Here is a 25,199-nt window from a genome sequence, read left to right as displayed (position 1 = left end):
TTCAATCTCAGCCTTAGCTTCAGATAACCAGCCTCACAGCCATTAGGAACCTTGGGGTGTAAAACCTAACAGCAGGCTAGTGATAATTCGCTCCCAAGCCAGCATAGAAGCTAGTAATATGAAAGTGGCGTATCAGTCGTATAAATGACAGGGGAGGGGGGGAAGTATGCGGCTCAAATAAACTCGTCTGTCCACTATATGCCAACAACGCATCCTTTCTTATTATGAAAAAATTAAATGATTACTTAAATGATAAAAATGTCTGTTATTGAATGTGTTCCTCTAGTTATTAAATAACTTGTAATGTACCATCATTGATTTAAAAGATGTGTTGCTGTTGCAGTTTCTTGTCATTTCTTCTCCACAGCCATAACACCTTGCGAAATGACGTGAATTCAAAAATGTTACATTGACCTACAACAAGTTTATCCATGATAATTACGTTGAATAAATGATTCTGATTCTGATTTCGGCCACACGATGCGCAGAGGTGATGACAGTTCAGAGAAACTGATTGTGGTCTAAACACTGAAGGCAAAAGATCGCGTGGTCGTTCACCAACTAGATGGACCGATCAAGTGAAAGACTCGTCGTCATCCAAGCTCTACACAGTAGTAAGGGAAGCGCTGGACAGGACCCGGTGGAGGCAGATCATCCACTCCCGGTGCAACGCTGATGCTGACCACGATCCTCAGATATGAGGGACCGACCCAAGAGAGAGGGAGATCGCCTCTCCTACCACTCTCACCATGGGCGGGTCCATGGGTCATGATTAAAAATTCAAACCACCGACCAAAAAAGTACTCAATTATTATGCGAAAAGGTTAAAAATGCTAAACCCTATAAAAAGCAAAAAATAACTTATCCCGCATATTCTTGCAAGCAAACTGAGCGGGTAACATTCCTATCACACCTAACAAACGACCTGGTGACCTTGAAGACCTGAACCGATTTCCACCAAGCATAGCTAAGAACACTCTCGACTGATATACCTTTCAAACAAAAAAAACCGCATTTAAATCGGATCATCCGTTTGGGAGCTACGATGCCACAGACAGACACATACACATTTACACACACAGACACGTCAAACTTACAACACCCCGTTGTTTTTGCGTCGGGGGTAAAAGGCCATATCGAAGCAATTCATCTAAAAAAGCAATAAAGCTATTTGACATTTGTTTGCATAGCGCACTTGCTTTTGTATGCGCAAACAAATGTTAAATTGCAATATTTAACCCGCGTGTTTTTATTTTATAAGATCTTTCAACTAAAGGCGATCCCTCAGTGAGTTTTTTTTTTTGACGTGACTTATTGTAGATTTGCCGCAGATGGCATTAACTACTTGGCCGGACAAATGGGGAGCGCTGAAGGCTCTCACCCGGTACAACGTTTAAGACAACAGGCCTGAGGGTGCCCAGTTGGGCGCGAACCTCGGCTCAGGGCGTCGTCTGAGAGGAAAAATATTTGAAAGAATTAATCGACCCTAGTGGGTCGATAGCGATATGCGCTGAATGAGGGAAATCGTCGACCACGCCGGCGGGGTCGGTATCGGGGACCTGAAGTGTTTGGTGTCGCGAGCTGATTGGCTGCCTCTATGGCTAGAGTAATCGGGTCGTCGGGATCGTATATTACGTCCTTCGGCTCAGTGAGTCATAACATTAAGTCTTTGTGTGGAAACGTACTCACAAAACTATTTATAGACAACAAAAACACGGCGTGCATGTATGAAACGATTGATGAATGTGGAGGAAGCAAGAGAAGTCAGGATCGAAGCAAATGGAATTCCATAGTCTCTGCTTACCCCGGTGGGAAATAGGCGTGAGTTTATATATGTAAAAACAAACCGTTTCAAAGTTACAACCCGATGAGTGACGACTGACAACGTATGGTCACAAGTACTAATATGTATACACTTTGATACCATGTCACATTAACTTTTTGACAAATTAAACAGTAAGTCTCATTAAATGTCAAATATGATAGTGCGACAGGGTTCTAAAGTTGGCTCATGACTGTATCTCAATGGGTAGTAACAGGTACATCCATCGCAAGATGATCTAAGTACCCACACCTTACCGAGCTTTCTGTTACACCAATGCGATAGGTAGGTCATGAGCTGAATCTTCATCTTCTCTTGTTTGGGTTGTGAGGTGGATTACCAACCCCATCAACCCTGGTGTCAGGGTTACTATTAAGCCGCCAAAGGCCCCTGACATGACTCATGTAACGACTACTTACTTACATCAGTAGGTAGTAACCGGGACCAACGACTTAACGTGCCTTCCGAAGCACGGATCATCTTACTTTCGGACAATCAGGTGATCAGCCTGCCTGTAATGTCGTAACCAAACTAGGGATCACAAAGTAATTTTTGTGATATTTCCCCACCGGAATTAGAACTCGGGACCTCCGGATCGTGAGCCTAACGCTCAACCACTGGACCACGGATACCGTTACCGTTAGTGAGTTAAATGATAACCGTTTAGAGAAAACTGTGAGAAAACCCTGTCGCACTATCATATTTAACATTTAATGAGACTTACTGTTTAATTTGTCAAAAAACTTATGTGACATGGTGTCAAAGTGTATACATATTAGTACTCGTGATCGTACGTCATTCCTTAGATAGTATTTGCAAATATTCGTTACGACTTACGACCATGAGGCGATCCCTTCACTATTAGACTAGACGGCTCTATTGCGAAAGGTAAACCTGCTGACAGATTTTGTTCATGAAGAGATTGGTGCCGATTACTGTACACGCTATCTAATTTTATTTTAAGTTACACATGTCATTTTCTTATCCGCCGAAAAGGAAAGGGACGGATGTTTGACAACTGTTAATTTTAAAATGAATGAATAACCCGCGCTAGAGGGTTGCGCCTGAGGAGCTCGGTGGCGCAGCGGTAAACGCGCTCGGTCTGCGATTGTTGAAGTTAAGCAACTTTCGCAAAGGCCGGTCATAGAATGGGTGACCACAAAAAAAAGTTTTCATCTGGAGCTCCTCCGTGCTTCGAAAGGCACGTTAAACCGTTGGTCCCGGCTGTTCGGACCACGAACAAAATATAAAAATATCTATGGTTTTGTTACTATTAAAAAGGTATTGTCATAGACAAAAGTTGACTTCCTTCTTAGCATCAAAAATGGATGCATACATATTTCATATTTTCTTGTGTTAAATTGATTAATTCAACGAATACTAAAAACATGTTGGTTTATAAAACATTGATAATAAAAGTGTAAAATGTGTGAATAAGTGAAAATCCAATAAACTTTAAAATATTTCTTTATGTGGTCGTTTAATTACCAGCACACCACTCAACTATCACATCTAGAACGCCACATAAAATTGGTCCTTCGAGCGTGAAATAAAATTGGTCCTTCGAGCGTAAAAAAAATTGGTCCTTCGAGCGTAAAAAAATGGTTCTTCAGGCATGTAACATCAAGATGAAAAAATAATATTATAGATCCTTCGGAGTACAATGTGATGACTATCGTTGAGATCACATAAAACAAAGCCTGCATTTCGTCGGGATGAAGAAATTATCTTCACAACCTTTGAGCTATCTTCAGGGTTGAGTATTTATCTGCGTGTTGACTTCGCGTTGAAGTAATCTTCAGCAATACCTTCGAGCTATCTTCAGGGTATTTTAAACTACGTGTTGTCTCCGCGTTGAAGAAAATTATCTTCAAAAAACACCTCTGATCTATATCGAGGTATTTATATTTTAACTACTTAAATACGTGTTCTACGCGTCGAAGAAAATTATCTTCAGAAAACCTCTGATCTATATCGAGGCATTTATAATTTAACTACGTGTTCTACAGTTAGAAGACAAATAACATAAAAAACAATAACCCGCAATATCGTCAGAGTTTACAAAAAACCATCGTGTCATCATCGCGGTGAAGACATTCGTGTAATTACGATACAAGAAGAAATAAGAAGTTAGTTCTATTTACAATTATTTACAAGCTATTTACATATTTACACCTTTTTATATACATATAGAAGAAGTGAAGACATAGAAAAATAGAAAACGGATTGGTTTCCTATAATAAATAATTCGTCGTAAGAAGAAATTGATAATAAGAAAAACAAAATCATCATAAGAAGAAATTCATCGTTCGTTTCGTCATAGAAAATTTACTTCGTGTCGTCAGTGGTTCGTAATAATATTTTATTCATCAACATTTTATATCCTCCATTTTGAAGATAGAAGAAAGAAGCAATTTATTTTCAAGATATTTTTTCAACATTGCAACATTGTCGTGTATCATTCGACGTCATCGTCATCGGTCAAGTTTCTAGGCGGGAAGAGTCCGTCGGGTATCGTCGGCAAAAGTCGGAAGTTTTCGCATGCGCAACTTCGCTGTGATTGGGCAAGATTTCTCCTCGACCAAGGACAACTGTCATTATTCTACTCGTTCGGAAACACCGAGGGACGCATGGTAAAAATAAATAATCAAATTAATATCACACAACCACAACTACGTTGACAATTTGTAATGTCATAAGTATTGCATTTTTTTTAAATGTCATGATATAGAATTATTTTTTTTAAGAAAAATATCAAGTAATTTTGTACGAGACGCCATTTTGGTCGCCTTCTTTCTTTGCGCTGCAGTGTTTTGTTTTGCGTATATAAAGTAAATTGTTAATTAAGATGGAGTTAAAAGAATACGTTAGTAATCGAAGTTACATCAAAGGTAGCATAACTCGAATTGAGACTTATTGCACGGGGGCACAGTTTGATGCTTCTGCATGCAACTTGTTGCGCGAAAAGCGGCTTCGCATTGTTCAACTGTTTAAAGATTACGAGAAGCTGAACAAGCAAATCCTATTGCTTGACCCTGACGACAGGGAGAACTACGACGAATACGAGAGTAAGTATTTTAAATGCATTTCAATAATTGACAATGCTACAAATAAAATTCCGAGTCCCCACATTCAGGGAGATTTCAAAAAATTACCAAAAATTACAATCCATCCTTTTGATGGTAAAAACATTGTGGACTATTACCCGTTCATTAATATGTTTAAAGCAGTGATTCATACTGACACCAAATTAACTTTGTGTGAAAAGCTTTATTATTTGCGCTCACATTTGGCTGGGGAAGCTTTCGATTTAATAAAAAACTTAACGCTCACTGATGAGAATTATAACACAGCACTGGAGTTACTTGAAAACAGATATGATAACATACCTAAAATCGTTAATTATCATGTTAATTGCATACTTGAATTGCCATCTTTTACAAAATGCACTTCTGAACACTTGCGGTCACTTATTGCAAATGTTAAGTTGCACTTGGGAGCTTTGAAAAACTTAGAGCAGCCTGTGGACAAGTGGGACATCCTATTGATAAATATTTTAGCAAAAAAGGTGGATAGTTACACATATAGGGGCTTTCACTTAGAAAGGGATGCCAAGGTTGTACCTAGCATGGCTGAATTTACCACATTTTTAGAAAAACGCGCCATCGCGATGGAGAATACTGCAGAGGAGAAGCTGACTGCAGAGAAGCAGCCGCATAAGCAGCAGCCAATGAAGTCTGGTAAGGCTAGTTTCGTGGCTTCCGGCGTGGCTTCTAACATCAATACATGTAAGTATTGTCAGCAACCTCACAGATTGTTTGAGTGTGTCAAATTTAAATTAATGCCTGAAAAAGATAGACATCATTTTGTAAAAAATAATAATTTATGTCCACTATGCCTGAATTATCATCGAGGCCAATGTATGCTGCGTCTCAAGTGTGCCATTTGTCAACAAAAGCATAACACCCTAATCCACATCCATACACCAGCTGCTGCTCATCACAGCGCTTCTAATGATAACAACATTGCTGCTGTTTCTATGTCCGGCACTTCTCGGGCAAAAAATGTGCTGTTGCCTACTGCAAAGGTACGGCTCATAAGTAAAAATGGTACTTTTATATATGCCAGGGCCCTGCTCGATAGTGGGAGCCAAATGTCTTTTATTTCAGAAAAAATTGCAGAACAAATTGACTGTGACATAAGTCACACAAACCAGGTGATCACAGGAATCATTGAGGGCACCAATAGTGTCACTAAAAAGGCGGATTTGTCTGTTTACTCGTCTATAAACGAGTTTAATATGCCTGTGTCATGCTGTGTAGTTAAAAACATAACGTGCCAATTGCCGCAAGAAACATTTGATATTTCAAATTTTAAAATTCCATCTTATGTCAAATTAGCTGACAAAAACTTCAACCAAACGGATGACATCTCTTTATTATTGGGATGTGATATTTTCTTCCAGGTGCTGCAGCGTGAGTCGTTGCCGTTATCCCCATCTGGTCCGTTTTTGGTCAATACAAGTTTTGGATATGTCGTCGCGGGGAATTTGCCGGTATCTGCTGGCAAAATTTCTTCATGTAATCTATGCCTTACAATTGAAGGTAAAAATAATATATTTAAAGGTTGCAATGACATTGAAGGTAATAATTTATTAAAAACCTGTGATGATATTCCGGACATAAACTTAATTCCTGATTCAATAATTGAAGATAATTCTTTAGTTAATAATTGTAATTCTATTCAAGGTCAGGCTTCAACTAATACTTGCAATTCACAAAAAACTTCAATATGTGAACTTGATAATAATATCTCCAAATTTTGGGAGTGTGAGAAGGTCCCTACTGTGTTTAAAGAGGGCACCACTGAACATGAGTTAGCAGAAAAATGTTTTCAAAATTCTGTTAAACTAATAAATAAAAGATTTTCTGTTGCATTACCACTAAAACTTGATTTACAAGATGTGCAATTAGGTGAATCATTTTCAACTGCATTACAAAGGTTTTATAACCTAGAAAAACGATTTTTAAAAGATGTCAATTTGCATCAAAAATATAAAAGTTTTATTCACGAGTACATTGAGCAGGGACATGCGTGTTATTATGATATTTCTAACTATGACATGAGTGCAGGTAATGTTTATTTTCTTCCTCATCATCCAGTAATCAATCCAAACAGTAAGACAACCCCCGTACGTGCAGTGTTTGATGCTAGCATGAAAACAAAAAATAATTTGTGTTTAAATGACATCATGTTAAATGGGCCGGTTGTTCAGAACGACCTTTTTGACATTCTGATTCTATTCAGAACTTATAAGTTTGTTCTATTGTGTGACATTAAATCAATGTATAGATGCATTCTAGTTGACAATAAATACTGCTGTTTACAAAATATATTGTGGAGAGATAACATGCATGATCCAGTTCAGTGTCTTCAATTACAAACCGTTACTTACGGATTAAAAAGTTCAGCTTATTTAGCCACTCGGTGCTTAATAGAGTTGGCTCAGCTGTATAAGGAAACATACCCTTTAGCATCTTTTGTTTTACAATATTCCAGTTATGTTGATGACATTCACTGCGGATCTAATGATGTTAGTGAATTGAATGAGACCAAAAGGCAACTGATGGAACTCATGGAATTAGCAGGGTTTTCTTTACATAAGTGGTGTTCAAACCATAGTGAACTTTTAAATGACATTCCTTCTGCTTTGCATCAATTGTCAGGCAGTAGAGATTTTGATAAAACTAGTAATTATATAAAAACATTAGGGCTTACCTATGATGTAACTTCTGATGTACTAAATATTCAATGTCCTGAAAAACAAGTCCAAAATACCTACACTAAAAGAGAAATGTTAAGTTTCATTAGTAAGTTTTTCGACCCCTTAGGTTTAGTGGGTCCCATATTAGTGCAGGCAAAACATTTAATGCAGCAAGTTTGGTTCGAGGATTTAAAATGGGATTCTGTCCTACCACCTCATTTAAATAAGCAATGGGTTGACTTTGCTACTAGTTTAGTACATATGTCGTGTATTTCAATACCTAGAAATATCAATGTACAAATGTCTAATAAAATTGAACTAATTGGTTATTCTGATGCCTCAAATATCGCATATGGTTGTTGTTTGTATTTGAGAATTATTGATATGGATAATAATGTAAAGGTCAATCTGTTATGCTCACGCTCACGAATTAATCCTAAAAATAAAATCTTAACAATTCCAAGGCTTGAACTGAATAGTGCATTATTGTTAGCAATGTTAGCTAAAAAAGTTTATGACACTTTGTCCCTTAAATATGATGTGACAACATTCTTGTATTCAGATTCAAAAATTGTACTTTCATGGCTTGACATTGAACCTGTAAAGCTGAGTGTATATGTGGCAAACAGAGTTGATAAAATTAAAAACTTAACTTCCACTTTTAAGTGGTATTATGTAAACACAAGGGATAACCCAGCTGATTGCTTGTCTCGAGGCGTGATACCTCAGGCACTAGAAGGAAATACCTTGTGGTTTCATGGTCCACATTATTTACAAAATTGTAATTACGTACATTGTGATGCACCATGTAACAAATCATTAATTGACATACCTGAATTGAAATGTATAAAACAAGTTTGCAATACATGTAACTTTGTAAATCCATTGAATAATATATTAGAAAAATACTCTAATGTTGAAAAAATGACAAGAGTCATGGCATATATTAAAAGATTTATTTATAATTGTAAAAAAGAAAATGTAAACAAAAAACAGGAAAAATTGTGTCCTGAAGAATTAAATTCTGCTCTGCTTTCATTAATAAAACTTGATCAACATAAATATTTTGAAAATGACATAAATAATTTGAAGTCTAATGTACCATTGAAGTCTAACTTGAGCAATTTAAGCCCCTTTTTGGATTCCCTTGGTTTATTAAGAGTTGGAGGGCGACTTCAAAATGCCAATTTGACTTTCACACAAAAACATCCCATTATTATGGCAAAAGGTTCTTGTTTAACTAAATTAATTATAACCAGGGAACATTTAAGACTTCAACATGCAGGGCCGAAATTGATTCTTAGTAGCCTAAATGAGCAGTATTGGTTGATAAACGCTAGTAGAGAAATTAAAGCTGTTTTGCATAAATGTGTAACTTGCTTCAAATTGAAAGCTAAAAGTTCATCTCAACTTATGGGATCGTTGCCTTTTGATAGGGTTAATGCTTCACGACCATTTCAAATAGTTGGTACAGATTATGCTGGGCCATTCTATGTCAAGCAAACCCGTATACGTAATCCTGTAATTACTAAGGCATATGTTGTAATATTCATTTGTTTCATCACCAAGGCTGTTCATATAGAGTTGGCATCTGACATGACCACTAATACATTTTTAGCATGTTTAAGACGCTTTATTTCACGTAGAAATAAACCCACAAAGATTTATTGTGATAATGGGTCCTATTATAAGGGCGCAAATAATGTTTTAAAAGAGTTGTATAACTTACTGAATTCCACAAACCATCAAGATACAATAGTTAATTATTGTAATTCAGAAAGAATATCTTTCCATTTTATACCATCTTACTCACCTGTGTTTGGCGGTTTGTGGGAAGCAGGAATAAAAAGTATTAAGTATCATATGAAACGTGTAATAGGAGAAACTGTGTTGACCTATGAGGAGTTGTATACGGTTATAGTCCAAATTGAGGCTATCTTGAATTCACGACCCTTGACGCCTATGTCAAGAGATCCTAATGACATGTCATATTTATCCCCTGGACATTTCCTCACTGGTTCGCCACTGACTTCCTATCCAGAATTGCGTATTGTTGATGAAAATGTTGGTAGATTGAGCTTTTGGAAAAGATGTACTCAAATGCAACAGCATTTTTGGCAACAATGGCACAAACAATATCTTGTAATGATGCAAAATAGGCCCAAATGGAAAAACCAAATGCCTAATTTAGAAAAGGGAACAATGGTTCTCGTTAAGGGTGATAATGTATCTCCTTTAAATTGGCCAGTGGGCAGAATTGTAGATGTGATGCCTGGCAAGGATGGTAAGGTTCGAGCCCTAGATGTAAAAACTAGTAAAGGTTCCATCATGAGAACTTCTGTTACAAAAGTATGTCCCTTTCCTATAGATTATACTTAAATAATTTTGTTTTCTTTTTATAAAAGGTATTATTTAAAGCCTTAATTCTCTTTAAAATTTTGTTAGCGAGTAAGTTTTTATTTCTTTTACATAATAATGTTTAACTTGAAGACTTAGAGTATTCTACTAGGTTTTATTTTTATGTGCTCAATCACCTAAATAATTTTAGTTTTGATTTGGGACAAATGTGTTAAGAGTTTGAGTTCTCTTTTAAGTTTTATTTTACATATACTTAACTAAGTATTTTTGTTTCTTTTATATGTAACTTAACTTCAATTCTGATAAGTTTTAATTTAGAGATTAGTTTATAATATTTTGCCTAAGGCCCCAATATGTTCGGACCACGAACAAAATATAAAAATATCTATGGTTTTGTTACTATTAAAAAGGTATTGTCATAGACAAAAGTTGACTTCCTTCTTAGCATCAAAAATGGATGCATACATATTTCATATTTTCTTGTGTTAAATTGATTAATTCAACGAATACTAAAAACATGTTGGTTTATAAAACATTGATAATAAAAGTGTAAAATGTGTGAATAAGTGAAAATCCAATAAACTTTAAAATATTTCTTTATGTGGTCGTTTAATTACCAGCACACCACTCAACTATCACATCTAGAACGCCACACCGGCTGCATTAGCAGTCGTTAATAACCATCAATCCGCACTGGGCCCGCGTGATGGTTTAAGGCCCGATCTCTCTATCCATCCATAGGGAAGGCCCGTGGGGACGTTAATGGGCTGATGATGATGATGATGAACCCGCGCTAATAAAATAAGCATCTCGCTCATAAGCAACCCGTTTGACGTGTGCTGTCTACTTAATTTAGTCGGATTATTGGCGGTTCAGAGTAGATCGTATTAAACCTTTTCTAAGGACATCTCCAATTATATATATAATGCAATATATATTGAGTAGTTGAATAAATTATTTCAAGGCGACTCAAGTGATAGTTATAAAATCAAACAATCTATGTTTACGGATAAACTTATCTAATAAATTTAAATTAACACCCATATCAACTAGGTACTAATCAGTAGAGTAAAATGATTAATTAATTAATTACTTAATTGTTGTGATATCTTGTTAATTCTATACATATAGAGATATATATACAACTATACATATAGAGATAATATTTGTAGAGGAAGACACGCTATAAATACCTATCTCAAGAAAAAATATCCTTCATATTTTCAATTTGAATTTTGAATTTTTTTGTTTTTTTTTTTCAATGTGTAGTGCTATTCTGGTGTTCTCTTGTAAAGTGATGATATGATCATCATTAAACGCTGTAAACTATGAGGCTGGCATAACCACCAAGAGGGGCTCAAACCTCAATAAAATTAAATTAAAAAAATATATTTTTCAATAAGTCCAAGTGTGTATGTGTATCCTGTAATTGTGGATGGATTGTGTGAAAGGTGTGAGTACTGAGATGAAATGAATGGAAGAGGTATACATGTTATGACGACCACACTTAGAGTGAGACCACACGTCGAGATAAGGGCAGGAGGATATTTGAATTACTATTGGGCAATAAACTGTATTTTTATTCTTGGATGTGTCTTTGCTATAAAACAAAAAAAAAACACATTTGGAAAAAATACAAATATAGTAACACCTTTAATGAAGGCAGCCCACTAAAAACCAAGTCAGTCGACCAATCGCATGTTTGGGTACAAAAATAAAAAAAAAATATCTGGATATCCTAGAGGAGGTCTACTTTCTAGAACAGCTTATCAAAGGCTTAGGCCAATTTTAAAAGTGAATTTCGAATATTAAATTATTAAATTGCTAAAGTCAAGGCTGTATGGTCGGTCCTCAGATCTTTGCTTTATACCACATCATGGACTTCACAGTGTGGTACCCTAGAGACGGCCAAAGGTGAAGAGTGACAGAGAGGACTCCTATCTATACTCAAATTGTTTATTTTTTATTGGTGGTTGCAATATCACATCTAAGCAGGTATTATTAAGGTCTATTAAAGAAAAAAGTTTATATATAAAGTGGAAGAAAGAAAAGCAGGCCTTTGCTATATAGACAGACTTTACAGAAATGAGGATAAAAGTAATTAAATAATAAAATGTCACTATTGGTGAAATGACACTAATAAACATATTAAAACACTTCGAATAAAATTTACTGTAAACTATACATCTATCAACAATAAAATGAAGTACTTACCAAACACATAAAGGACATTCAGGAACAATAGTTATCGTAAGATTCTAGTTCGAATAATCTAATTATTCGCACTGATACCTTCAGTACGGTATAGATTATTAGATAAATGTTATATCCTCATATTATTTATTGTATTACGAACAAAAGTTAGATAATAGAAAAAAATAAAGTACTTACGTAGAATATTCAGGAAACTATATACTGCAAGCTTATGGTTACGACGTAATTATTCAACAAGTCCTAAGTTTAATAGGTATTTGAGAATACTAGGCTGTAGATAAGCTACACCTTTGTCATACACAGTTCACACAACACCCGCGCGATCACAAAAATCGTGTTAAAAATTATTTTTTTGTGATAATAAACAAATCAGCTGTGATAAAACAACAAACTGGATGACAGCAACAAAGCTGACTGAGAAAGAAGCGGGTTGGTCAAATTAAAAAATCGAAATAAAAATTGACCAATCGCCGCGTAGCAACTTTGACGTAAGGGATAAAGTTGCCATTCAAAAAATATTTCTCAATGTGGAACGTTCATTTCATGGTCTGAAAATTTTATACTGACAGCATTAACAGACGAAACAGGTTTTATGTTAGTATAAAAATTGCTTGTCTTTAAAGCAACACAGAAGCAGCAGCAGCACAGTTAATAAAATATTTATAGTTGCTTCGGTTGTAAATAAATAAATAAATAAATAAATAAAAATAATTAAAAATCAATCAGAGAGGCGATGTTCCCCAAAACAATATAAATAGTGTTGAACAGATTCACCGTGATAATTACCTATTTTGTCAATACTCGAATATATAATTATTCAAAAATACAATATAATGGCAAAAACATAACATAAAAACATAAACAACCTATATACGTCTCACTGCTGGGCACAGGCCTCCCCTCAATCAACCGGAGGGGGTATGAAGCATTCTCCACCACGCTGCTCTACTGCGGGTTAGTGGAGGTGTTTGGGCAGTAGACCGGGACCAACGGCTAGGCCAGGCAATCAGGTGATTCAAGCCTGCAAAGTCCCCATCGGGAATCGAACCCGTATCTCCAGATCGTGAGTCCACCGCTCTAACCACTAGACCGCGCGGAGGCTGTCTGTGCTTGGGTGTAATTAAAAGGGTCATCATTTATACTCAAAAACAAAGGCAAAGATAAAAGATGCATATGTCTGTTATCTATGAAATTAGAAGGTTACACGAAGGCAACACTGTTCAGTGCCATCTATATATTTTTTAGGGAACGTAGCCTGGTACTAGAGAGTCCCTTATTGAGGGGAGGCCTGTACCTAGCAGTTAACTTGGACACCCCAAACTGAGCCTCCAGAGATGTGGTTAATCGAAGAAGCATTAGTCCAGGTTATCCGTTTCGGGACGAATATCTGTTGTTATCTTCATACGTATATCTATCTGCAGATTTGGTTTAGTTATCCTATTTGTCTTATTGATGATTTAGAGCTCTTTACTATGTTTTTTCGCCCAGAATTTTGCACCTCATACTAACTAACGAGAGTGCTATAATGCGGCTTCCTTCATACAATTAAAAATGTGTCAGTAACCATGATTAACAGTATTTTCCCAAATAGATAGATAGATAATACGTTTATAAATAAAAACCTACAAAATTAAAATCCTACGAAGAATCATAAGACAAAGGTCTAAGAACAAACATCGAACATTTAATATAGGCGCGAAAATCTAAAATTTAAATATTTCTTTACCTGGGAACGAACATTCCTCTTATTTTTGATGTTGCCATAATATTATTAAGAATTTGTTTACTTTATTTTATTATTAATTTCTGTTGATTGTATTAAAATAGTATTGTATTCTTTAATTAATACTTGCATACTTTATGATAAAATAATTTATCGTTATCGTATGTTGACGATATTGGACTAGTATTGATTTGTACTATGCGTGAAAAGGAATGATTCGATCGAATCTCCGAATCTACATTTTGGGCTCTGACTCAATCGAATAGACCAGTAGTAAAATATCGGTATTATAATAGAAAAAATCTAGATATTTATAAATCAAGATCTCTATTCCCAACAAGTAAAATAAAATATAAATCTTTGACCATTGATAAGACGTACATCGTGCACGTATAATGATAATTTCAAATCTGCCGCTTTTTGCTTCTCACGCCCAGTTTGACGTCACGTTTCGGGGTTCTCGTTCAGTCCTTACCGCACCCTATAATGTCCCATTTGAAAGATCATAAGTGCAAGGAGCTGTATAGCTATTGAGCTTTGTTTGAAGGGCACAGAGTAGGTTTTCGTAGTATAACTATTTTAGTTCTATATTCCACCACTAGACTGCGCGACAGGTGCAAACTCGGCTAGCGCAGAATCCGCCAATCACGTCCCAGGAACTTTGACGCAATTTGCAAATGGCCGTGAAAAGGACCGAGCCCGATCGTGTATGAAAAGTTAATGGTGGAAGAATCCGTGATAAAAACTTGTGAATAATCCTACATTCAGTGTGGTGTTGTTGGAATTGTACAAAATGTGCCAAAAAGTGAGAATCCAGTCTTAATGGTGGTTTAGGACACGCCGAAAACCGCTGGAGGGACGATCGAAAAGACATTGCTGACAGAAGGGTAAAGTTCTTGATTTATTTTAGCTGTTCTATCCGCTATTTCTTCTACTATGTACTCTAATGTCGCTCTATGTTAGTAATCCTGGTCGAATTTGTCCAAAAACGTTGATAAACGACGACATAAATTGATGAAATGGATGGGTGTACGCGCCCTGTCTTACCGGCCCTATTTCAGTTCGTGAATAGCATATTAGGGCTTTAGAGTATAGATAACTCAACTTCTAGCTTTGTGTAGACTTCTACCGAACATCATTTAGCTATTCGAAGATCAATTTATAGCAGGAAGTAGTGAATTTTCTGGGAAAGTGATGTTGCATGTCTATAGTAGGTATAGGTACGTATGTAGTTCGGCCACGGCCCCTGTTGCTGCCTAAGGACATCGATTCGATAGGAATTTCCGCTGTTTTCGCTGTACCACGTACCGAAACCCTATTTCTCACACGCTAATAACTTATTTCATCCGTTTTGTATGGGAAAACCGCTCATTTCTTCTCGTGTTCAACAATGTACTTGCAACTTACAAATGGTGGTCTGGCTACTACAATTATTGTCGTAATACTAATTATCTATTGTTGTTCAGTGTTATTACGTTTATTTTGCTTGATTTGTCGTTTAGTAAGCTTTAATAATGATTACTGTGCATGTTTTATAAGGTACCTTTATAATATCCTGAATATAATTTGAGAAAAGGTATCCTGATAAATGCAGGTAGGTATAATAAAGAAACAATAGATAGATATAGCCTTTCTTATGGACATATTGTAACTTTTTTTTTATAGCTTATACATAATATTAAAAAAGAAAAAAAGATGTGTTTAATTATGCTCTTCGTCCATTTGTCTTTTGACAAAGGCCTCCTCCAGCTCTTTCCACTTATCCCTGTCTCTCGCCAGCCTTCTCCACATATTTCCTGCTGTATTTTTTATCTCTTCTTCCCATCTCTTAATTGGTCTTCCTCTCTTTCTTAAAAGAAGCTAGAGAGTCAGGAAAAAAAAATATGCAATTATAAAAAAGAAACAATAGTATAATTAAATCATTTACTTCAGTTTCACTACTGCACACTTTCCTTCAATGACTCAAAGAGATTTAAGTAGGTACATACCTGCCATGACCTTAGCTTTATAGATTAAAATAAAATAAATTTGTTGCTAGTAACAGTTCATATATATTTTTTTAATTACCTTTGTATACAAGAATCTCAGAACTCCACGAGGATTTGGGAATTGGGTAGTTTCCTAGGTCAAAGATAAATTATGAAATTCTGATTAGTAAATAAAGACAGATCTAAAGGTGCCAAAAACATTTTCTTTTTTTTTCTATGTAGGTAACTTCTTTATGAATTGAAATAAAGAAAAATGTAATAATAAGTGCGCGTTGTCACATTTTTCTATGATGTCACACGTTGCTTTTTCATACAAATTCAAAGCATAATCTGTACATAGCATACATGTTTTAGATTGTATTATGCTTAATTATATTTACCATCACTTGGTAATGATGGATCATAAAGGCAACGGGCTTCTTCTTTTCATGTCAACAGCAAATCTTAAACGAAATGGTATCGACCCAAAATTCCACTACAAATGCAGCATGATTGGTAGCCTTCTTTGTATTTTCGAGCGTGCAGTTCTTCCACACTGGGCACGACAAGGCAAAAGCCTGACAACTTGTCACCATTCGGTTTGTCATATCACAAATTAAACAAAAAAAGCTTTGTAGGAAAATTTGTTATTTATTACGAAGTTCCCAGTCTATATTGTGGACGTCCTTTGTTTTATTCATTTTATATGTAAGAAATCCATTGAACCAATTAGGAATATAAATCATCGTCATCTGCCTAGCGTTACCAGGTTTTTAAAGGGTCGCCCTACTTACTTACTTGCTTACTTATTTAAATATGTAGACCTAAACATGAAAAAAACTTCAAAAAAAGGTTGAATATCATTGGCTTTAGTGAAGTATTGGACATTGAACCTAAGTCCTCATAAGATTCGAGCATTCTTGAGCCATGTTTGCGGCTCTAGTAACCCTGACACCAGGGTTGATGCGTTATTTTATTATTCTCACAATCGAAATGAAAAAAGTATTTTCTTTTCAGCTACAAAATTAATTGATAGGAAATGAATTTGTAGTGATTACGGTACATTTATTTATCATAATGCATGAAAATAAAACCATTTATCAGAAACAGTTTATTATCAAAGCAGAATTACATGTTTTTGTTTATCTTTATTCTTTATATCAGATGGGAAGGTAGGTAATTACTGAAAAACACATTTTGCGTGCGATTTATTAATTCAAAGGAATATACATACATTTCCCACCTGGGTAAGAAGAGACTATGGAATCACATTTGCACCTCCACTTCTCTTGCTTCCTCCACATTCATCAATTGTTTCACACAAAGGTACCATCACTATTTTAAGAGCCACGCTCTTGTCGGTGTAGCATCTCCATGCTACTTTTTAGAGAAAAATAGGGCAGTGGTTTCCCTCTGGCATCCGCCCCGCAGTACTCTGTCTGAAGCGAGTGGGATGGCGCCCAGAGTAGTCTATTTCAAAGCTGTACTTGGACTCCTGTTCTCCGCCTCAGTATTGACAGTTACAGTCCCTGTGACTTGTCTCTTCCTTTCTTGCATTGCCATACCTATGGCTCCCATCTCCGCCACTGCAACCGTAACAAATAACAAAAAGGAATATGGTTCCACAAAACTTTTTATACAGTAAATTGAATGAATCATTACACATATATTTTGTTTGCATTTACGCGTTGTAATTATGTCTTTTGTGGTTAATTAGTCAGTATGTCATTGTGGAAACAAAAAGCAATAAAAAGATCCAATGGGAAGTTTTGTATCCATAGACAATAGATTTTTTTTAAATTTTTTATGTTTATTTGGTTACAAGTTACAATACATAAGAAAAGGAGTTTCCCTAAGCACGCGTGAGTGATTTAAAAACAAAAATATCCCATAAGATCACGCCCGTTTCCCGTTAGGGTGGGCAGAGAACACAGAACTCTACTTACCACATTCCTGACACACCTCCAATCTCATCAAAGACATTCACCTTACAAATAAAAAATAAACCAGGGATGAGCATGGCTTTAAGTATTTGAAGCAAAATTAAATCCAATCATCATACAATTCGACTGAACTTTGCTTGGCTGTCAAATACTTACCCCACATTCTTCTTGTTTATTTTTTTTTATTTGTAAGGTGATTCACGCATGCTCGCCGGCTTAGAGTATACTGGACCTGACCAGCAACAACAAAATTGCAGCAAGTTACAATAATATGCATTAAGAAATCAAAAATAAGAATTTTATTAATTCAACCTGATTATCATAGATATCCCCATTAGTAGAACACAGTACACTGACCGTGGATATAACACAAAATATACCTTGAAATAAATGAGTTTCGAGATAGGCAAGTAAACGTTACCAGCTACTAATGAATCATTCATCTTCACAGAAATTCACAGAATTATACAAATAATGTCGGAAAAAACCTTCAGACTGTCATAGATGTTTGTTTTGTATAGTCTGTCATTTTAACGACTTTAAGTTTTAAGCAACAAAAACATTAATACACTACACTATTTAACAAGCCGTTACCCGCGACTTCGTTCACTTGAAACCCTTCTTCTATCGTGTGGGTTGAGGTGGAGTACCAACCTTTCCTGTTACTTTCGGACAATCTGGTGATCAGCCAGTAATGTCCTTACCAAACTAGGGACCACAAAGTATTTTTTTTATATGTCCCAACCGGGAATCGAACCCGGGGCCTCCGGATCGTGAGCCCAGTGCTCAACCACTGGACCTAAGCAACTAATTTGAATCTTACAATGACATTTTGAATTGCATATTTGTTAACAATTGAGCTATATTTGTATCAAACAATAACCCAGGCCAGATTACAATCACTTGCGTTCGGCGCCACTGCAACCATCATGGCCGCCTATTATTATGGAGCAAAAAACTGCACAGCAGTCACTATACTTAGGTGATTATAACTTAACGGCCTCCGTGGTCCAGTGGTTGAGCGTTGGCCTCACGATCCGGAGGTCCCCGGCTCGAATCCCGTTGAGGACATATCACAAAAAATCACTTTGTGATCCCTAGTTCGGTTAGGACATTACAGGCTGATCACCTGATTGTCCAAAAAGTAAGATGATCCGTGCTTCGGAAGACACGTTAAGCCGTTGGTCTCGACTACTTACTGATGTAAGTAAGTAAACGTTACATGAGCCATATCAGGGGCCTTTGGCGACTCAATAGTAACCCTGACACCAGGGTTGATGAGGTTGGTAATTCACCTCACAACCCACACGATAGAAGAACTTACCCAGTCAAGCAGGCACTTCCTCAGCTTCCTCTCGTCGTGGAGCATGCTGCGCATGTCCCGGTAGGCGGCAAGCGCCACCGTGAGGCTGAGCGAGTCCGCCTCCAGTGCCATCTTGCACACCAGCTCGTCGTGCGAGAACACGCAGTAGCGCCGCAACGTAGAGTAGTGATGGATACATTCACGGCCCATCTTGAGCTGGAGCAAACATTTGATGTCACACACACTCCAAACTATCTTCATTCAGTTAGTAACCAACAGAGGGTTGATGAGGTTGGTAATTTACCTCATAACCCACACGATAGAAGATTATAACTTGGGACAGTTTACGTGTAACATCATCCCCGTAGCATTATCCCGTTTGTCACAGGGTCCACTTACCTAACCTGGAGATTTGACAGGCCCGGTTTTTGTACAGAAGCGTCGGCCTGTCTGACCTTACAACCCTCGAAGGGAAAACCATTTTCCTTATTCTATGCTTTTAATAGGTTTTGGTCGTACATAATGCAATGCTGATTACTTACTAAATTATAAAGTTAGTGATTATTTAGAAGATATGAATGCATGGGATTAACTGTCTGAGAACTGATATTAGGCAGCTAAATTACTCAATTGTATACCGATATTTAAGTTTATTTTTATTTTTTTAAAGAACGTCTAGGGCCCTGTGCCGAGGTTTTTCTTGCAGCTTCTTTTCCCCGGCTATACAGGTTGTGAGAAGCTGCAGTAGTTTTAGGCAGATGAGACGTTCGTTATGTAAAAATTGACGATTCAAAGTGTAACTATGTTACCTACTGAATAAAGATATTTTTGAATTTGAATTTGAATACTGTATTGCATTGTATGCATTTACCTGCATAACTGTGACATTGTGCCGTGTATAGGTGAAATTTTGCATTGCATAGCACTATACGATCTTGTGACGTAGCGAGGCGCCGCTACTTCAAAAGCGCACCCCTGATGCCGGGCAGCAGCGGTATCAGTACCGGTTGGAAACCGAGGAAATGGATTCTGGTAGGGCTCTAGCAGCTCTGGTAGAGGAGCTCGGTGGCGCAGCGGTAAACGCGCTCGGTCTGCGATTGTTGAAGTTAAGCAACTTTCGCAAAGGCTGGTCATAGGATGGGTGACCACAAAAAAAAAGTTTTCATCTCGAGCTCCTCCGTGCTTCGGAAGGCACGTTAAGCCGTTGGTCCCGGCTGCATTAGCAGTCGTTAATAACCATCAATCCGCACTGGGCCCGCGTGGTGGTTTAAGGCCCGATCTCCCTATCCATCCATAGGGAAGGCCCGTGCCCCAGCAGTGGGGACGTTAATGGGCTGATGATGATGATGTAAAAAGACGGATCATTTTTCCACCCGTTCTATACCGCGGCGTCGCGTGGAATTGATTAGATATTAATTAACGTCGGGACCAGCGGAAGCTACTGTTTTACAGGAAATAGACTTGGCAACTTTCATCAGGTATTGTGTGCCATGTCGATGGGATATGCTTGAATTATTTTTGTTGTGTGGCCTTAGATATTTGCTTGGGTTTATGTGTTTAGCGGAGTAATTCAAATTCAAATATATCTTTATTCTATAATAAATAATCACTTAGGATACTTGGACTTGGGACTTGGTAGGTAATCGCTTTAAGCGATAAGGCCGTTAACGTGTACCTAGTTAAGTTAGTCTTTTGTAATTATTTCTTTTTATTTTGGTGCAATAAACTATATTCATATTTGTAGGTAACATAGTCACTCTTTAATTACATAACGAACGTCTCATCCGCCTAAAACTACTGCAGCTTCTCACAACCTGTATAGCTGGGGAAAAGAAGCTGCAAGAAAAACCTTGGCACAGGGCCCAAGACGTTCTTTAAAAAAAAAAATTCAACCGCCGAGGGGTTAAAAAATGGGTAGATGTTTTAGTTTGTTTGCCATTTTTAAAGTTAAAATCGTGTAATAGGATAGTTTTCAGCTAGTCAAATCAGTTACTTTTTACTAAACGTCAAAACACGAAATTACTATGGAATTTGTATGAAAAAGCACTCTGTGACGTCATAGAAAAACGTGACAAAATGTCGGACTTATTATTACGTTTTTCTTGATTAAAATTCATAAATAAGTTAAATAGAAAAAAGAAAATGTTTTTCATTAGTTTTATATCTGTCTTTATTTAGTAATCAGAATTTCATAATTTATCTTGAACTTAGTCCACGGCCCAATTTATCTTAAGTGCTAAAATTCATAAATAAGTTAAATAGAGAAAAGAAAACGTTTTTTGTCACCTTTTTAGATATGTTTTTATTTAGTAATAAGAATTTCATAACTTATCTTAGACCTAGGAAACTACCTACTGATGAAATCGCGTGTGGAGAGCTAGTTACCTACACACTGGGGCTGATTCCTGTAGACACCATCTAATTTTATTTTAAGTTATACCTGTCATTTTGTTATCCGCGCGAAAAGGAAAGGGATGGGTAAATGACATGCATAAAGTTTATGGAACACCCGATAACCCGTCAGAATTAAGTTGACAGCACACGTCAAACGGGTTGCATACCAGCGAGATGCCTATTTTATTCGCCTCGGTTATTCATTCATTTTAAAATTAACAATTGTCAGTCATCCGTCCCTTTCCTTTTCGGCGGATAAGAAAATGACAGGTGTAACTTAAAATAAAATTAGAAGGTGTCTGCAGCAAAGACCTTGTATAGAATAGACGGAGCATATTTAAGACGAAAGAAAAACATAGGTTTTGTCTTTCGCACTCATGTGAGCCGTCATAAGTTAAAAAGAGATAAATATACTATCGTCGTAACCTCTTTTGTACTCGTGTAGCGGGTTTGTTATAGAAACGTACCTATAGTATATGTTTTTGTATCAGAACCACTAGTGCCGTTCCATGTCTTTATCGACATTATTATTGGCTAAATATTTCATGTTAGTCCAAGATCTAAAAAAATATACATTACAAATTGAATGATTAATTAAATACAGAAATAACGACCTAGTATCCATACCTGGGTGGGTAGAACCACAAGTAAATTAGTTAAAACGATACCTATTTGTACCCTGATAGAAAGATACCTAAGAAGAACCGTACGTTGCGGTGACAGATTCAGAACCACTTATTCAACGTAATTATCATGGACAAACTTGTTAAAGGTCAATTTATCATTTTTGAATCTATGTCATTTCGCAAGGTGTTATGGCCGAGGAGGTCGAGGACGGTCCATCTAGTCCACATATACTAAAGTATCATTTTAATACGACATTGCGGCCACCCTTTGGTTGCTATAAATCACATACCTACCCTTTTATAAAAATTAAATACACGTTTTTCATTGACTTGATCGGAAATCGAATCGGCTCTCGATACAAGAAGTAGACGACCTTCTAGTATAGTATTTCGGGGATTATCTCAATGCGATTAAAGAATAAAAGCAAATACTTCTTTATAAGATTTTTATTCAATATAGTTAGAATACAATGACTACGAAGCACTGAACAATTCCGACTTTTGGTGATAAAAAAAAATATTTCCTCTTGTTCACTTTCTTTAGAAGTGTATAGTGTCGGCTCTGGTTGTTATAACTTTACCTGCAAGAATGGCACATATTAACGTGGAGCACACAAATACACAAGCATTGCATGTTTACACATTGCACATAGAAGGAATAATCACAGGTAATTACAAAAATAGTTATTCATACTAATTATTTATAGAAGGAATAATCACAGGTAATTACCAAAATAGTTATTCATACTAATTATTTTGTGCAATAGAGAATATTTGTATTGTATTGAAATATTTTTTCCATGCTAATGTAGAATACAAAAACGAAATAGCTGCAAATTTATCTATAAACTTATAACTAAACTTAAACTCACCTTATGTGAGATATGTGAGTGAATATTGTTGGTACTGCATCTCTATGTAATATTTTTGTTTGGTATCCTGCTCGATAGAAAGCAAGATACATCGAAATGTAATTAGCACAGGCTTAAATAAGGAGAAGGCGTCCTTCAGAAGAGAGAATTATCTCGTTTCATGGTCTGAATCTAATTGTTTCTTAATTTCTTGTTTCGTAAATTAGGATATTTAGGAAATCTGGAAAATACAATATCTTTATGTAATCTTCATCCAAATCGGAAACAGGTCGAAAAATAAATTAAACGTGAATAGAATAACGCAACATGTAGATGTTACATTCAAACATAATATTATGTTATCGATATCAAAGGACAACACTACTTATAATACTTTGGGTACATGATCTGTCAAAGCTGATTAACGTAAAATGTGAAATCAATTATTTGTACAAATGTGACGGCTTTGCTGAAAATATGCGTCTGCATCGTGTTTAGGGCTCAATAAACTTTACAAAAACCAGACCAGGTAATGTATTTCTTGCACACAAACATGTATTATGTGGTCGATAACTTACCCATGGTGAGACATTGTTTGATCGTTCTCCATTATAACACCCATTCTACTCTCACAACCAATAGCTACGCAAGCCATGGTTCATAATGAATAACTATTTCACAGATTGTTTATATAAAAAGTTAAAATAATGTCCCAAAACACCAAAAAACTAACGGCAGGTTTGGTATCCAGCTGACTACCACAACATCTCAAAACGGTAAACACTGACGTTCTAGACAGCGGTGTTTGTCTATGTTTGTTTCTTTTTTCCACAGAGATTGTTGCCATAGGGAAGAAAGAGAGCTGTGATAGTTTGATCGTCACTCTAAAATATTATCCGTCTATTCTATACAAGGTCTTTGGTCTGCAGGAATCGGGTCTATTGTATTTTTTTTAACCAGATTCGCTACATTACCTTAACTGACAACTGAAATCTACTAGGCCACTCAAACGTGTTTGTCTTCTTCGTTACATAACGATGTGTGAAATGTGGAAAATTGTCTGACAGACACGCGTACAGTTTTGAACGAAATTGTTTTCGCAAAGACTGACCTAAAATGGTTTAGCACGATCTACTCTGAACTCGCTTATGAAACAATTGATCTTCTTATTCTATCGTGTGAGTTGTAGGTGGAGTACCAAGCTCATCAACCCTGGTGTCAGGGTTACTATTAAGCCGCCAAAGGCCCCTGACATGGCTCATGTAACGACTACTAACTTGCATCAGTAAGTAGTAACCGGGACCAACGGCTTAACGTGCCTTCCGAAGCACGGAATCTTACTTTCGGATAATCAGGTGATCAGCCTGTAATGTCCTAACCAAACTAGGGATCACAAAGTGATTTTTGTTATAAGTCCCCACCGGGTTTAGAACCCGGGACCTCCGGATCGTGAGCCCAACGCTCAACCACTGGATCATGGAAGCCGTAGATAACAATTGATGAACGTAGAGGATGCAAGAGGAGCAAAGCAAGGCAGCGCCGGTTCGAACCCCGGTTTCGGACTTGCACCATCATCATCAGCCCATTAACGTCCCCACTGCTGGGGCACGCGCCTTCCCTATGGATGGATAGGGAGATCGGGCCTTAAACCACCACGCGGGCCCAGTGCGAATTGGTGGTTATTAACGACTGCTAATGCAGCCGGGACCAACGGCTTAACGTGCCGAAGCACGGAGGAGCCCGAGATGAAAACTTTTATGTTTTGTGGTCACCCATCCTATGACCGGCCTTTGCGAAAGTTGCTTAACTTCAACAATCGCAGATCGAGCGCATTCACCGCTGCGCCACCGAGCTCCTCACTTGCACCAATGAGTTATTAATTTATCTTAAGTGCAGTTTTCACTAACACACTTGCCTCGATCATTATAGACGGCGATACGACTCACCATCTAATCTTTAAAATGTAATGTTTGTCTAATCTTATGTTGTTTTTATATACGCAAAGAGTGACTTAAAGAAAATACTACGATCTACTCTGAACCGGCGAGCGTGTATGAAACGATTGATGAATGTGGAGGAAGCAAGAGAAGTGTGTCAGGGTTGAAGGAAATGGAATTCCATAACTGCTTACCCCGATGGGAAATAGACTTGTATTTTATATATGTATGTGTTTATACGCTTCTGTTTTGATACGGACTGTGTCGGTTTTAACGACACGCCCGGGAAGATTAACA

The 25,199-nt window shown here is 36.8% G+C and overlaps 3 protein-coding genes across 4 annotated transcripts in view; 2 read left to right on the top strand and 1 right to left on the bottom strand.

The window, feature by feature from the left end:
- LOC126377725 (ATP-binding cassette sub-family D member) overlaps nucleotides 1-12,594 on the bottom strand; it is a 94,414-nt gene extending 81,820 nt beyond the window's left edge. The window contains exon 1 of the mRNA XM_050025526.1: nucleotides 12,336-12,594. The gene's annotated coding sequence lies outside the window, so the exon portion shown is untranslated. The remainder of the gene's footprint in view (nucleotides 1-12,335) is intronic.
- LOC126377719 (uncharacterized) lies at nucleotides 4,566-10,482 on the top strand. Of its 2 annotated transcripts, XM_050025503.1 has the most exons (3): nucleotides 4,566-4,890; nucleotides 5,476-5,610; nucleotides 6,288-10,482. In XM_050025503.1, exon 3 carries the CDS (start codon nucleotides 6,945-6,947, stop codon nucleotides 9,963-9,965), a length of 3,021 nt encoding a protein of 1,006 aa, XP_049881460.1. In that variant the 5' UTR covers nucleotides 4,566-4,890; nucleotides 5,476-5,610; nucleotides 6,288-6,944; the 3' UTR covers nucleotides 9,966-10,482. The 2 variants fall into 2 exon arrangements, with proteins under 2 accessions (XP_049881460.1, XP_049881461.1); XM_050025504.1 differs by lacking the exon at nucleotides 4,566-4,890 and having other exon boundaries at nucleotides 4,897-5,610; nucleotides 6,288-7,879.
- A 1,937-nt stretch (nucleotides 12,595-14,531) lies between the features above and the next one.
- LOC126377749 (guanine nucleotide-binding protein G(I)/G(S)/G(T) subunit beta-1) overlaps nucleotides 14,532-25,199 on the top strand; it is a 38,102-nt gene continuing 27,434 nt past the window's right edge. Inside the window, exon 1 of the mRNA XM_050025558.1 lies at nucleotides 14,532-14,768. The gene's annotated coding sequence lies outside the window, so the exon portion shown is untranslated. The remainder of the gene's footprint in view (nucleotides 14,769-25,199) is intronic.

This window comes from Pectinophora gossypiella, chromosome 24 (assembly GCF_024362695.1).
Source record: "Pectinophora gossypiella chromosome 24, ilPecGoss1.1, whole genome shotgun sequence".
Lineage (NCBI taxonomy): Eukaryota > Metazoa > Arthropoda > Insecta > Lepidoptera > Gelechiidae > Pectinophora > Pectinophora gossypiella.
This window is presented reverse-complemented; position numbering and strand designations above follow the sequence as displayed.

Bases quoted from the DNA above. Each gene is read 5' to 3' on its own strand.
- LOC126377719 (XM_050025503.1), top strand. From the start codon at position 6,945: ATGAGTGCAGGTAATGTTTATTTTCTTCCTCATCATCCAGTAATCAAT.